At 41.5% G+C, this 13154-nt stretch overlaps 1 protein-coding gene across 1 annotated transcript in view; it reads left to right on the top strand.

The window, feature by feature from the left end:
- MEI1 (meiotic double-stranded break formation protein 1) overlaps positions 1-13154 on the top strand; it is a 35684-nt gene that overhangs the window by 20196 nt on the left and 2334 nt on the right. The window contains exons 20-29 of the mRNA XM_033162634.1: positions 417-701; positions 1955-2120; positions 3054-3158; positions 4702-4812; positions 6428-6609; positions 7734-7815; positions 9154-9344; positions 9809-9890; positions 11287-11393; positions 12416-12547. Coding sequence (XP_033018525.1) covers positions 417-701; positions 1955-2120; positions 3054-3158; positions 4702-4812; positions 6428-6609; positions 7734-7815; positions 9154-9344; positions 9809-9890; positions 11287-11393; positions 12416-12547 — 1443 coding nt within the window. The remainder of the gene's footprint in view (positions 1-416; positions 702-1954; positions 2121-3053; positions 3159-4701; positions 4813-6427; positions 6610-7733; positions 7816-9153; positions 9345-9808; positions 9891-11286; positions 11394-12415; positions 12548-13154) is intronic.

The following is a 13154-nucleotide window of genomic DNA, read 5'->3' on the forward strand; positions in this document are numbered from 1 at the left end:
GAACACTAAAAGAAACGAGACAGGCCTTTGCAAAAAAAAGTGAGAGGATTGTCCCCACCCACAAGTACTGTCATAAATTGTATCCAGAATGTGCCGTTTATATTTGGAAAATACATAGCTGTTTCCTTTTGTTCTAGTATTCAAAGTATTATAGGATGCAGTTTTTAATTTTTAAAGAAATGTGCATGTGATTATATTTTTAATGAAAATTGTATTGTCTGCTTGTGAAGCTGTTGACTTCCATATGCTTTCATAGTACTATTCCCCTTGTATAGATGAATATAACATTGAAATTCTTCCTGTTATAAGGACTTGAAGGAGGATTATGCTCTGCATAAGAGGGACTATAAATGTACCAATCCCTAAAGAGGTTGTTTTGACTTTTATTATTTCCCCTTCCAACTTTCCAAATCCAGGCTTCGCTCTCTGCTATAAGGAGGATCTTGGATAGTATATCTGATCTGAGCCTGGTGTATGTCCATCATCCTCTGCTTCTCAATTTTTTTTTACGCTATCCTGAATTTATGGGAAGATTTGGTCACCGCATCCTTCATCTATGGCTTTCCTGTGAAGACTACAGCCACACCGAATCTGAAGATACCGACAAAAGACTCTCTGCTGGCTTTTCTGACTCCTTAAACAACTTTAACAGTTTGCTTTGCATGCTGAAGGGCAATCCCAGTACTTTACTTGTCTTGCTGGTATGTGATATATATATATATATTAAAATCAATACAAGATCACCTTGTAGAAATACTTAGATTGCCTACCTAGATTCCATGTGTTGCAAAATCTGTTTGTTTTCATTATCACCATCATCAGCATTAAATATCACACACATTTAAAGCGGAAAAGTAGCATGCCTCAGGTTTTGTTTTCTTAGAATGACGATCATTGGAGACTGTGGTGTCTTTGCGATGTATGGTTTTATTTGTACATACAGGCTGAACATAAGATGGAAGGGTTTGCAGTGTTAACACTCTTAACAGAGCTAGCCATAACTTCGTTTTTTTGTTTAAAAAAGTCATACCAAAATACTTACAAATATTGATATACAATAATGTTATAAAACCTTTCATACATACAACATTATCCATACATATTAGAATTTAGTATTCCATAAATTTAATTAATATTCCTCAAACTGGAATTCCTCTCATATCTACAAAAAAATCTTTTAATTCTTCTTCCTTGTCTTTCTCCATTCTTAGTCCAGTAAATTAACTTAGCCAGTTTAATCAGTGCTCAACTTTCCAAGCTATTATTTGGGGGGCTTCCTCATTTTTTTCCAATTACAGGCTATTCATATTTTAGCTGACATGAATAGAATATAAATCAGTCCTTTTTCCTTCTTAAAAACCTAATAACACTTATGAGATAGAATCATAGAATTGTAGATTTGGAAGTGACCCTGGGGGGTCATTTATTCCAACCCCCTGGAATGTAGAAATACTGCCCACAGCTGTCCCTGGGTGCCTCCCATTACTCCTCTTCATCCAGCCAGGCCCTTGTTTGTGCTACTGGCTTTAATAACAGACAGGAAACATTCTAATGACCTTAATTGTGCATTACACAAACACACAAATAATTTTGATCCTAATGGTTTTTAAATGTGTCGCTAATTTGACTGCATTGCAGTAGAGCCACCCAGTTTTGTCTTGGTGGGTGGGGGCTGTGCTTGACTGCATCTTGGCTTTTATTTTAAATAATTAGGCTACAAGAATTATTTTTGTAATTCAGACTTTAATTGTAACGCAACCTATTGATTAAAAAAGTACTTCATTTGAATATCTGCATTGCTATGATGTCTCATGTGTTCAGGTTAGTATGATAACTTGAAGATTTTGGAATTTGGGTTCTAGGTAGGGGTCCAGATCAGTCTCTGTGCCATAACCATAGAGAGCAGCAGCAGCAACATCCACTTAAACTGGGCCTGATCTGCTTTTCTTCTCAGGATCTAGTCTGTGTTGGCACCAGTGAAGTAGCCCACAAAGTCCTCATTACCCTGAAGGCCTTCCTGAAAATAGATGAGAATGCCCATGTCTGTGACCTACTTCGAAGCCAATTTCTACAGATTCTGCAGAATCTTCTGGTAGAAAACAATTCCAGTGTTTTGCAAGGTGAGTGACAGACCTGCCTTAAGTGCAGGAAGCTGTGGTTGGGTACCAAATGCCCTCAAGTAATTTAAATACTACCCACAGGAGCTCTTGGGCCAAGTGTTTCCCTGTTCCTATGTGTCAGAGCAAGACAATATTTTAGGGTAATTTAACAGAGGAATTTGGGATTTTTTCAAACCATAACTTCAAGTTTAACCCTTAGCCATGCCTGCTAATGTAATCTGTCTCTTCCCCTAATTTGCTTATTTGGTGGGTTTCTCTCTGAGAAAAGCCTACTATTTGCCACACAGAGGGTTCATAAATGGTGCCCCTGGACATGACATCATCATCCCTGCTGTGAAATAAGTGGTGGCTCTTCATACTTCCTCCATTATGCTACTTGATTCTTCCTTCTTGATTGGGATAGGAATTGTCGAATATGTGATGAATTAGCACTGACACAGTTTTTATCAAACAAACATGTTTTACCCCCATCAATTGGGCCAGCACTATGTTTGATTCAGGGCAGACATTGAAGTCTTTATTAAGAGCACATCTGTTCGCAAGACAAATCATGTTGATCATTGTGCATCCTTGCTCATCTGATATGCAGCATGCCATATGTTAGTTGTATATCGGTGTCCTTCTGATGCAAAATCAGCTGACCCTCTGCTGTAATGCAACACAGCCTTCGAGTCAATCTCACGTTCTGATTTGAAATGGTACGTGTTGTTTAGGACAGCCCACAGCAGCCTGTTACTTTAATTATAGCTTTTCACTGCTTCTAACAGGACATAATGACTCTTTAGCTCTCCAGATTAAAAAAATTGGTTTCTGTCCCTGACAAAGAAGGTGTTCACCATGTACACAGAAGATAGTTCCTACAGCACTTGTTTGTTTTCTCAGTTTTTGTAGTCTGGAGGCCATTAAGTAATTTTCTTTCATGTTTCTTTTTAGTCAACCAGGCCCAGCCCCTTTTATTGAACCTCCTCTTCCTGGTTCAACTCAGGCATGAGACCGAAAGAGAGCTGGACAGCACGGATTTCAGATTGCTTCATCTGGGTTTGCTTCTAAATTTGTTCGGTCTGGATCTTTGGTTTAGAGATGAGAATATTTTATCTGGGGCATCTTAGTTGACAGGCCTAATAGTGTGGTGTTGTGGCTAGAGTGCCAGATTAGGGTAAAAGAAATTCAGGTTCAAATTCCCATTCAGGGAATAAACTCACTGGGTGACTTTGGGTGAGACATTTATCTATTTGCCTAATCTCAGGGAGCTTTCTGTAAGGATAAAATGGGGATGAATAACTCCACTCCGAGCTCCCTGGAAGATTTATAGATTTATTTATTATTGCATTTATTTCCCACTTTTTTCTCCAAGGAGCTCAAAGTGGCATAGCAGGTTGCGTGTCGAGACCCCAAAGCCGCCCTCCCGGGAATGAAATAAAAACACCAGGACACAGAATATAAGGTTAATGTTATTGGGCAAAATTTGGCCACAACTTTATTGGTTACAGCATGTGAGCGGTATTGGCTTAGGCATTGAGTGGACCTGACTATATCTGACTCCTGCCCGCAGAGCAGGAAGTCCAGTAAGGGTAAACCACTGATAAGGGGAGCCCCGTCGATTCAGACCAACTCGAGTTCCCCTTGGGTTCCAATGGGGTCGTGGCATGGCCCTAGCCCCGCCCCGGGCTTCGGACAAGATCCCACACCCCCGGATTCCTTTAACGGACTACCCTTAAGCTTGGAGGGGCAGGCGATGGCCAGGCCTCCCCTCCCCCAACATTAGGTCCCTCAATGCCTAACCGCCACCTTACAAAGTTGTGACGATTGCTAAGTGGTAGGCGAAAACCAAATGGCCCAGCCAATCTGCCAAGTGGAAAAATTCCTACCAGGCCCCCGACAAGGGCAGGCGACCAACCGAAGTCCAAAGCAAGGCCATAGGGTAAAACCTGCCTACAGGGAAGGGAGGGAGGGTGGGAGATCCGAGGAAGCGAGCCGAAAGGAAGTCTCTCGGCTCGCGCCTCTCCTTTTGAAAGGGAGCCCCGGCCACGCCCCCAGCCGGCTGATTGGCCGGTTGCCTGCTGACGCGGCCGGGGACTCCTCCAAGCTGCGAGGGACGAAGTCCCCCGCCCACAGGAAGTGGGGAGAGCGGCTCTGCGGTCCACCGCAACTCCTCCCCACGAGGAAGTGGAGCGGATTTCTCCCTGCTGGTTTCACAGATCCTAGTCCAACATTCTAACCACTAGGCCACTCTGGCTATGTGTCAGCTCTCCCCAGGTTTTCTACATTCCCTGTAGTATGTTTCTGATGGTAGCAACAGTATCCTGCTTTAACCTCCAAAATGTATGCTGGTGAGGAGTTGTAACGTATATCCTACAGTAATTATGATGCACAGCTGTGGCAATATTTATTTCAGGATTTCTTGTGCTCTGCTTTGAAGCCAGATGGATTTTGTCAGTGTCTGTGAATTGCATTGCACGCTAATTTGATTGGCGGTCTGAGCAGGTGTAGCTGTTTTCGTATCGAGCCTTTCCCCCCAAATATTTAGCATATTGGAATTTGAAAAAAGATGAAAATTATATTGAGTATTTCTATCACACAGTCAGCAATTTGTCTGGAAAATGCAGCCCAACAGACCATGAAATTCTGCATCCGTCCCTCAACTACCTGTATTGGAGCCTTCAGCAGACAACACCAGCCAGCCAGAAAACAGGTAAAAAGTGAAAAATGGATTCTAACTGCCCATTCTCCCTTCAACCTTATTATTAATTAAATTTGTGTAGTGCCCTATACCCGCAGGTCTCAGGGCAGTTTGCTACAAGGGGCCTGTCCCTGCTGGAGTACTGTTGCTGTGTGAATCCACATTTCCCCCATTTGAATTCAGCCACTGTAGTATATGCATGTGCAAACTGAGTTTGTCCCCCTTGTCTGAAATCACAGTTTCTCTGGTCCATACTAGCAGGTGTTGGAGCCATGTGCAGGGAAGAAAGGAGGAGGCGCCAGGGCTCCATCTTGAGGGAAGCTGAAGGAGTGGGAAGTTCCTGGAGTCCCCCACCCCCATTCCCTGCCAGTGACAGGGGTGGGAGGAGAGAGAAGAAAGGGAGGGGCACCACACCTTCAGGAACCCTGCCCCCCAAAAGCCCCCACAGAATGAGGAGCATCTTCCATATGGCCAAATACATGGCAGGGGTGGTGGGAGGCCTGCAGCATCTCATGAGATTATTTAGCCAAGTCGCTGCAGTTTAGCAAGAAAGTATGGAAGCCACTGAAGGTCCAGCCACACACCCAACTTCCCACCCAGCATAAATCCCTCCCCCAAAGTGAAGAAGTAGAATGAATATGCTGTAGGCAGCCAGTTGTGATGGAAGGCAGGAGGGGGGAATCCTTCTTTTAGGCTGTCCCTGGAGCCTTTCTTTGAACCCAGTGCAGATGCCAGAACCTCTGTCTTTCAACATCTAACTATGAGGACTGCTAAAGACATGGCACGACAGGAGAAAAGGCTATTTAAAAAGGCCTCTCTCCTACTTGTTCATTTTGCACATATATCACATTAAGTTACTTTCTATTTAAAATACCGTGTTTCTCCTAAAATAAGACACCGTCTTATATTTTTTTTCGCTCAACAAAACACAATATGGCTTATTTTCAGGGGATGTCTTATTTTAACCGTGTCGCATCGGTACGCTGCATAACCACGCCTCTCCAGGCTGTTTTAATGGGAGGTACCACGTCACTATGGCTTATTTTCGGGGTATGGCTTATTTTTGGGGAACGGCTTATATTTCGCAAATGCATAGAAATCCTGCTATGGCTTATTTTATGGCTATGTCTTATTTTAGGAGAAACAGGGTAGGTATAAAGCACAAACTTAATTGTGATTTCCACTACACTACATGATGCAAATCTACAGGAGCCCTTGTAAGGGGCACTGGGAGGACATTGAACATCAGTTTTCTGACATGCTGGGGCATTTGTTCCTTCACTGGCATTAAAAATTCTGAATATTTTGTCTGCCTCTCTTGTGCAAAAGAAGGGGAGGACAGTCACACACACACACACACACACACACACACACACAATCAAGAGCCTATTTGTACTTAACAAGCATTGTTCAGTATTACATTGGTTAGTAAAGGTATTGTGCATGTAGTTAAAATATATTTGATAGTCCCAAGAACCAGGGTTGTGGTGGACCTGGGGCAGAAAAGGACAGTGCCCCTTAATTTCAGTAGCTGCTCATGACTGGTCCTTCCTGGTGCTCTTGGTAGCTGCTGCCTTTCTGCTACGCCAGTTTCACATGGCTTGTTAGACCCTTTCTTCCTTTACAGTGGTGGCTATGTTGTTTTCCAACACACCTTTGCTAGAGCTACTTGAGAAAATTATCCATCTCACTTGGTTGCCAGCCTGTTCTTCTGAACCTGCTTTGCCCTCATCCAGTGAAGCACTTCTCTGCTCTGCTTGGCTGCTGATTTCTTCTCTCTTGACTCAACAACATATTTACAACACAGAGGTTAGAAATACTGTAAAACATGTGCATAAGAAAGTACAAATAAAAATTACTGCTTTTATTCATAGGCACAATACACAAAGTTTAAGCATTATTAACTTCTTATTATTGCTTCCCTAAATCTATTGTATTAATTAACTGTAGTCCCAGTCTGAAAGTTCATATTGGTTTATTAGCCTTTTGTCTGCATAGGCAGCCCTTTGCTCCCCTCTTTGCAATATGATCAATCAAACCAGGAGGTCTCTAACTAGCCATTGTTTTCTTTTTCATCGAAAATGATGGTTGTGAGCTTTGAAACTACCCAGGACTTAAAACTACCTGGTAACTTCAAATTAAGGTTTAGGATTAATAGGTTCCCAGTTCAAATGAAACAGGAAACCATGCTGGTTTTATCATTTCCTCTGTGAAGGGACTGGTGTATGGCAAAGATCTGGTTCCTATCTTGGCTTAACAATGAACACAGACATAGTTTATCATCCCTTAGCCTATGAATAATTTAGCCCAATGACAAAACCAGCATTTCAAGTCCCAAACCATTTTATTCCGTAAGATAGATAGGTATTATATGTAAATGAGGCATTACATGAATGGCTTAGAAACAGGTGATATAAGGTCACTGTATTGATATCTTATTCAGAAATTGAACTTTAGTTTATCCTGTGTGTGAATTAGGATAATTCCTGATGGTCTCCTGTAGTTGTTTGATGTTGTTCCCTCAGTTTTGGCAAGCACAAAATGTTCAGAATAGATAGATGGATGCATCTAAAGCTCATGAATGTGAGCTAATGTTGTGCCGTTCCCTAATCCTCTGAAGGGGAAACAGCAGTTTAGTAAATGATTAGCCTCATTCATTTTGCCAGAGTGTTAATAATGAGGATGAATCAAAAGCAGATTTGCATAGCTGACTGCCTGTGTTCCCTCATTCTGTCTATAATCCCTTAGAAGTCATGGAAGCTCTGTTTAATTCCATAAGTGAATAATACTGGGAATTCATTTAATGAGCTGCAGATCCAGTGTCTTTTGAGGGGTTGGTAATAGACGGCTGGACAAAGAAAATTAGCAGCCCGGCTGCTTCCTTCACTCCAATCACTCCCATTGCCAAACATTTTCTGATTCATTTCTGAAAGGTTGATCATATCATCTGCCTTGATGTGGACCAGGTCTTCACCGCACTTGCCTTCAAGAGGAAGAAACCCACACTGTTCTTTGGTAGGCTGCATATTTGCCAGCATCAGCTAAGAGAGTACTAAAGGCTGCTTCACATGTTATAAAAACGGAAGTCACTTTTGCTAAGAAATGGCATAAATCTTGCCTAATGTAGAAATCCCTGGGAAGCTGCAGTCCTTTGTGGTTTCCCAATTTATTTATGTGTGCATGATCAGGGCATCTTATCTATATGCAGGGTTGCTCAATTACTACATGAAACTGCATGTTGTTATTATTATTAAATTTATTGGTTTAATATAATGGTGAACGTTCATAAGTAAATATGGAACATTCCCCCCTCCCCCTCTTGAACATGAAACTGTATATTATTAAGCAAAAAAAACAGGGGGGAGACTTGAATTTTCCTCCCCTTTGACCTATTGTTCTGTTTTAACAGCTCAGACTGTTCTCAGTGGTGTCGGCCTGAGCACTGATCAAATCTACACACACTACAACAGTGCTGCATCATCCAATGCTCCCAGGCCATTCACTGGGCCCCAAGTGGCTTGAAGATCATAGCAACATTTGAATACACTATAGATTACTATATAAAAGATGTGTGGAGGGGACGACGACTTGCAAACTTTCAAACATTAAATTTTATTTTCTGAGAATGCCAATCATTAAAATGGGTTTTATGTCATTTTCAGATGCAATTTTTTCACCTTATAATCAAGTCAAATTGAATAAAAGTAATTGAAATTTACACTGCATATATTAGAATTGAACTGATGCTTTTGTATGGGTTTAATTGCCTCTCTAAAGTTTATGGGTTTAATTGCCTCTCTAAAGTTTAATTGCCTCTCTAAAGTCCTTCACTGCGAGAGGCAGTGAAGGATAGGCGTGCCTGGCGTGCTCTGGTCCATGGGGTCACGAAGAGTCGGACACGACTGAACGACTGAACAACAACAACAACTAAAGTTTATGCAACACTATTCCAGAAAATAAGTCAGCTAATCCATTTTCTTTCCCAAAACAAAATGAAAAGATTAATCCAGGCATTCACATCCAGAGGCCTGATAGGCCAGAGAACAGTAGATTCAAAAAGAAGTATAAAATATGTTTAGGACAGGAAAGAGAGTGTGTGTCTTTGAGATTTTGGGGGATTTTTTTTTCTTTTTCTTTTAACATGTTCCTTGGGAAGGCTGTGCTGCAGTAGACTTAGTGCACCAGCCTCTGCTAAACATGCACTGCACATGTAGGATGGGACAATGTAAGTTGCTTAGAGCTGCCTGTAAGAAAGGTAACTAGCAAATACAATTGTTTTCATAATGCTAGAATAATAAATCATTGTTGCTAATGGTATGAGTGTAAAGTACTAATAGATGGTTTTATACCCAGTCAGCATCCTTCAGTTTCTGAGAGCCTTCTTTAGGCAGAACCTCTGCTCCTCCTTTGTGAAGTTTGCTGTCCGGTCTACAGACGAACATGGGAATGAACTGCCACAGTCCGAAGAGGATGCCTCTCTGTGTCCAGTAGCCATGCGGCATGTAGCGTTCTTGGTTATCCGTCTACAGAACCTCCTGCTCCAGGTAGAAGTCTAGTGATAATAACTGAAACCATTTTGCCATCAGCAATACTGTCGATCTATTTCAAACACAGAGGAGAAGGCATACAGTCCACTGCCGTTTCACCCACTTTCCTTGTTTCTAGAACTGAACTCTTTCACTACTGAGAGGCTTTTTGGATCATTATTTAATTTCCAGTGTAGAACGAATATACATCCCAGGACTTTGTCCATGACAAGTCTTCTTTTAAGTACTGTACTGTAGCTTCCTACAGCTTAAGTCCCTCACTAGCAACAGCTCACTTCTGCTACTTTACTAAAGAGGCTGCCATGCAATCTTAAGAGTTATCTGAGCAACATTTTGCATTCTTTTGATAGTGGAATGGGGGTGGGGAGCCACTTCTACATCAGTTCTAACCTAATAAGTAGTTTTGTTGTGGAATTTGGTGGCAATGATTCATGCCCTCACCCTTTTCCTTATATTTGCAGAAGGACCTTTTGCTATCTCAAACTGTTATTGGCTGTCTTGAAGTCTTGTTGGAATACCTGTATTCGAGGAACCCGATCACTGGTACTCCTTTCAGCATCCTTATATGTGTTCACTTCATTCTTTTGCTTTGCTGTGATTGTCTGCATCGGTGGGCACAGTATCGTCACCAGTTGCAGGAGAGATTTTCAGTAGCAGGGGAGGGAAGGAGCTGGCCTCTCATTTTCCAGAGTGTTCTTGCTTTGCATCAGGGTGGTAGGTGGTTGAGAATGCCCTCTACATAATGGAAAAGCAAAATGTAAGTTTCCAGTTCTAAGAATCTCATTCATAGAGTTGGAAGAGACCACAAGGGCCATCCAGTCCAACCCCCTGCCAAGCAGGAAAAGCATTCAGTTCCCAAGAAAACATTGCAAACTCTCTTGCCTGTACGGCAATCTGGGTCAGACCCAACAGGATACGTTCTGGTCAGCCTTTACCAAGCAAAAAGGTGCATTACTAGGACAGAGAGTGTATGGTAAATTATTGTATGGATTAATGGTAACCAGCAGCATAAGGGTGTCTCTGACAATTGGCTTAGAAAAGCACCAGGGCACAATCTGCACCGAAAGCCCCTATCCCAAGATATCCCTGTACTTTTTGCAAATGCAGTTGTTGCTCAATGATCACAGCGTTGTTCCTTATCACTCAATTCTGTGACATCCACCGCTGTAATTAGTTTTAATTGCACAAGGAAGTGGGTGGTATTTGAAAGATATTTTCGTTTTACTCTGTTAAAGTGCACGTGCACCTGTACAGACAGTCATTTATGCTTAAAATGTGATGTGCATTCCCCTTTTCCTCCTTGAAGGCAAACACATGCACCTCTCTGCATGCCTATTAAATAACTACAGGTAGGGAGATGTGTCATGTGACCCACCAGCAGCAAGCAAAAAGTGGCAATCCTGCAAAAGAACGCTGATATGGATTGTACACTGGTGTAGGGAAGAGTTTTATGGAAGGTTTCATTTGAAATGGTGTCAATGGCCACTGTGAAAAAGCTTTTTCAGTATTAAGGTGGTGTCATGTGGCATTTATAATGGTATATTCAACAGTGAGGTAAAAGTAGCTTTATTGAACAACTTTCATACTATATTTCACATAAAGTAGATAATATTCCAGTGGTCTAAGCTCAATTATGATAACATAGTCACTTTCCTAGACCTTGCCTTCCCTGAAATTATTACAGTATTTCTTTTCTCTGCTTCACTACTCCAGTACATTTTTGTTGTGAATGAATGAATTAGGTAAGAGTTTAAATTATTACCAGCAATATTTTTTGCGGGGGGAGGGGCAGGGAGGTGCAATAGTAAATTTTATCTCCGGAAATTCTTTTTTGATGACTTCAAGGAAGTTTCATTCCATATGAATAAATATCTTTAGCTAGAATGTTTTCCACTCGGTTTTTTAAAAAGCTAACTGTGATTGCTTTCTACATTTCTAGCATCCCATATTGTCTCACAACCATGGAATAAATTCCTGCTGATCTCACTCCTGGATAGTGTCGATAATTCATTTCTTCACCCAGAAATTCTAAGACTAGTTGCTTTGGTGAGTATGGGGGCTATAAACCGCTACCCTGAAAGTTTCTAGCATACTGTGTTGTTAAAGAACACAGTGTATCTGCAGGTATTTATGCTGTGTACATTAAAAATAGGCAACATGCAGGCAAATTCTGTAGCCCTGTAGTGTTTGTTAGGGCCAAAAAAGGTATAAATAATTGAATTTCCTGGTTTTAAAATAAAACAAAAACAATCAAATATTGTTGTGGTTAGCTCTTATTCTGATTAGAGCTTTGGCACTGGAGAGAAGTTATTTGTCCCTTTATCCTGCACTATTTCCTTGATCAAAATCTTCCCCTGCCAGTTCTGTATAGTATTTCTTCCACTCCAGAAAGGCTTCAGTGTGTGAGTAGAGTTTCCCATCAGGGAAATGTTGGAGCAGGCAGGATTAAGTGACGCTTCCCCAGTGCTCTTGCTCAAGTCAAAATTGGAGACCCACTTAGCTGTATTTAAAAAAAAAAAAACATTTTTTTTTCAAAGTTGGGGATTTTGTGAACAGAAGGAAAAGATACACACATCCCCCCGGGACCAGGGTTAAGGAACCCGTGACCCTCCAGATGCTGCTGGACTCAAATTCCCATCACCCCTGACCACTGTCCATGCTAGCTGAGGCTTATGGGAGTTCAACAAGACCTGAAGGGTCACAGCCAGTTCTTCATCCCAGACGTCTCTGGGTCAGCAATTTCTGCCTAAAAAATGGGGAAGTTGTTTTATGATACCTCTGGAGCATAGGAGCCAATTCCTAGGGGCTGTGAGGGCTTCGGCTCCCACAATATTTGAGGGGGCCAGGCCCCCACAAAGTTGATGGGCATTCTCATTCAAATGGTGTTTGTGTGCACCTGCATCCTGTGATCAGTTATGCAGGTGGGGTTTACCTGGGCCCCCACAATATTTTATTCAAGTTGGCACCCCTGATGTGGAGCCAGGGTTTGTATCATGCTTGAGGAAAGCTGAAATATGGAACTCCATGCCACAAGAAAATAAATTAACTTTAATTACTATGCTTTAAAGTTTATAAGGTTTCAGAGCACTAGAATTATTTCTCCAATTGAAATTGGCCGCATACTTGAAGAAGCAGCTAGTACTAAATTGCCAGAACTTTCTGATGTCACAATCAGTGCACTTCGCTCCTTTCTTGTTCAGGTGAGCCCTTTGGAAATGATCTCGTAACAATAAGCAGTAACTTGAGAGTGATATCATAAGAATGTTTGTTATGGGTGGTTGTTGTTGCTGCTGCTGCTGCTGCTGCCGCCGCCATCATCATCATTATCATTAATGGAAGGTCATTTCACAATAAAGCACTCACAGAAAATGACCTGAAGGTAAGGTCCATTTTGCTCTTTCAGGTCATTTTCTACGAGAACTGTGCTGTGAAATGATAGAACATCCTTGATAATAGCAGTTTTCTTGAAAGGCAAACCAAGTTGATGGACTATGCCAAAATGGCATGATTAACCAGGAAGCTTAGAAATCAAGAAGATAACTTCAACAAGGAATGGGAAAAGTTTATAATTTATTTACGAGACCACTGCAAGCGGGTTAAAACATTAGCAGGATTTTAATCACACTTGTAAAGTAATAGAATGTATGGATAATTTAGAAGGGTTAAAAATTTGGATAAGTATTGATATGTAGTTGTAAAAAATATAGTTAGGACCCATGGAAGGGATTGGGGGAAGTCAGGAGATTCAGAGCAATCTTGATATTTGGATTCGTAACTTTTTTGTTGTATGTTTATGCTTTTGAAATC

This window comes from Lacerta agilis, chromosome 10, assembly GCF_009819535.1.
Source record: "Lacerta agilis isolate rLacAgi1 chromosome 10, rLacAgi1.pri, whole genome shotgun sequence".
Classification (NCBI taxonomy): domain Eukaryota; kingdom Metazoa; phylum Chordata; class Lepidosauria; order Squamata; family Lacertidae; genus Lacerta; species Lacerta agilis.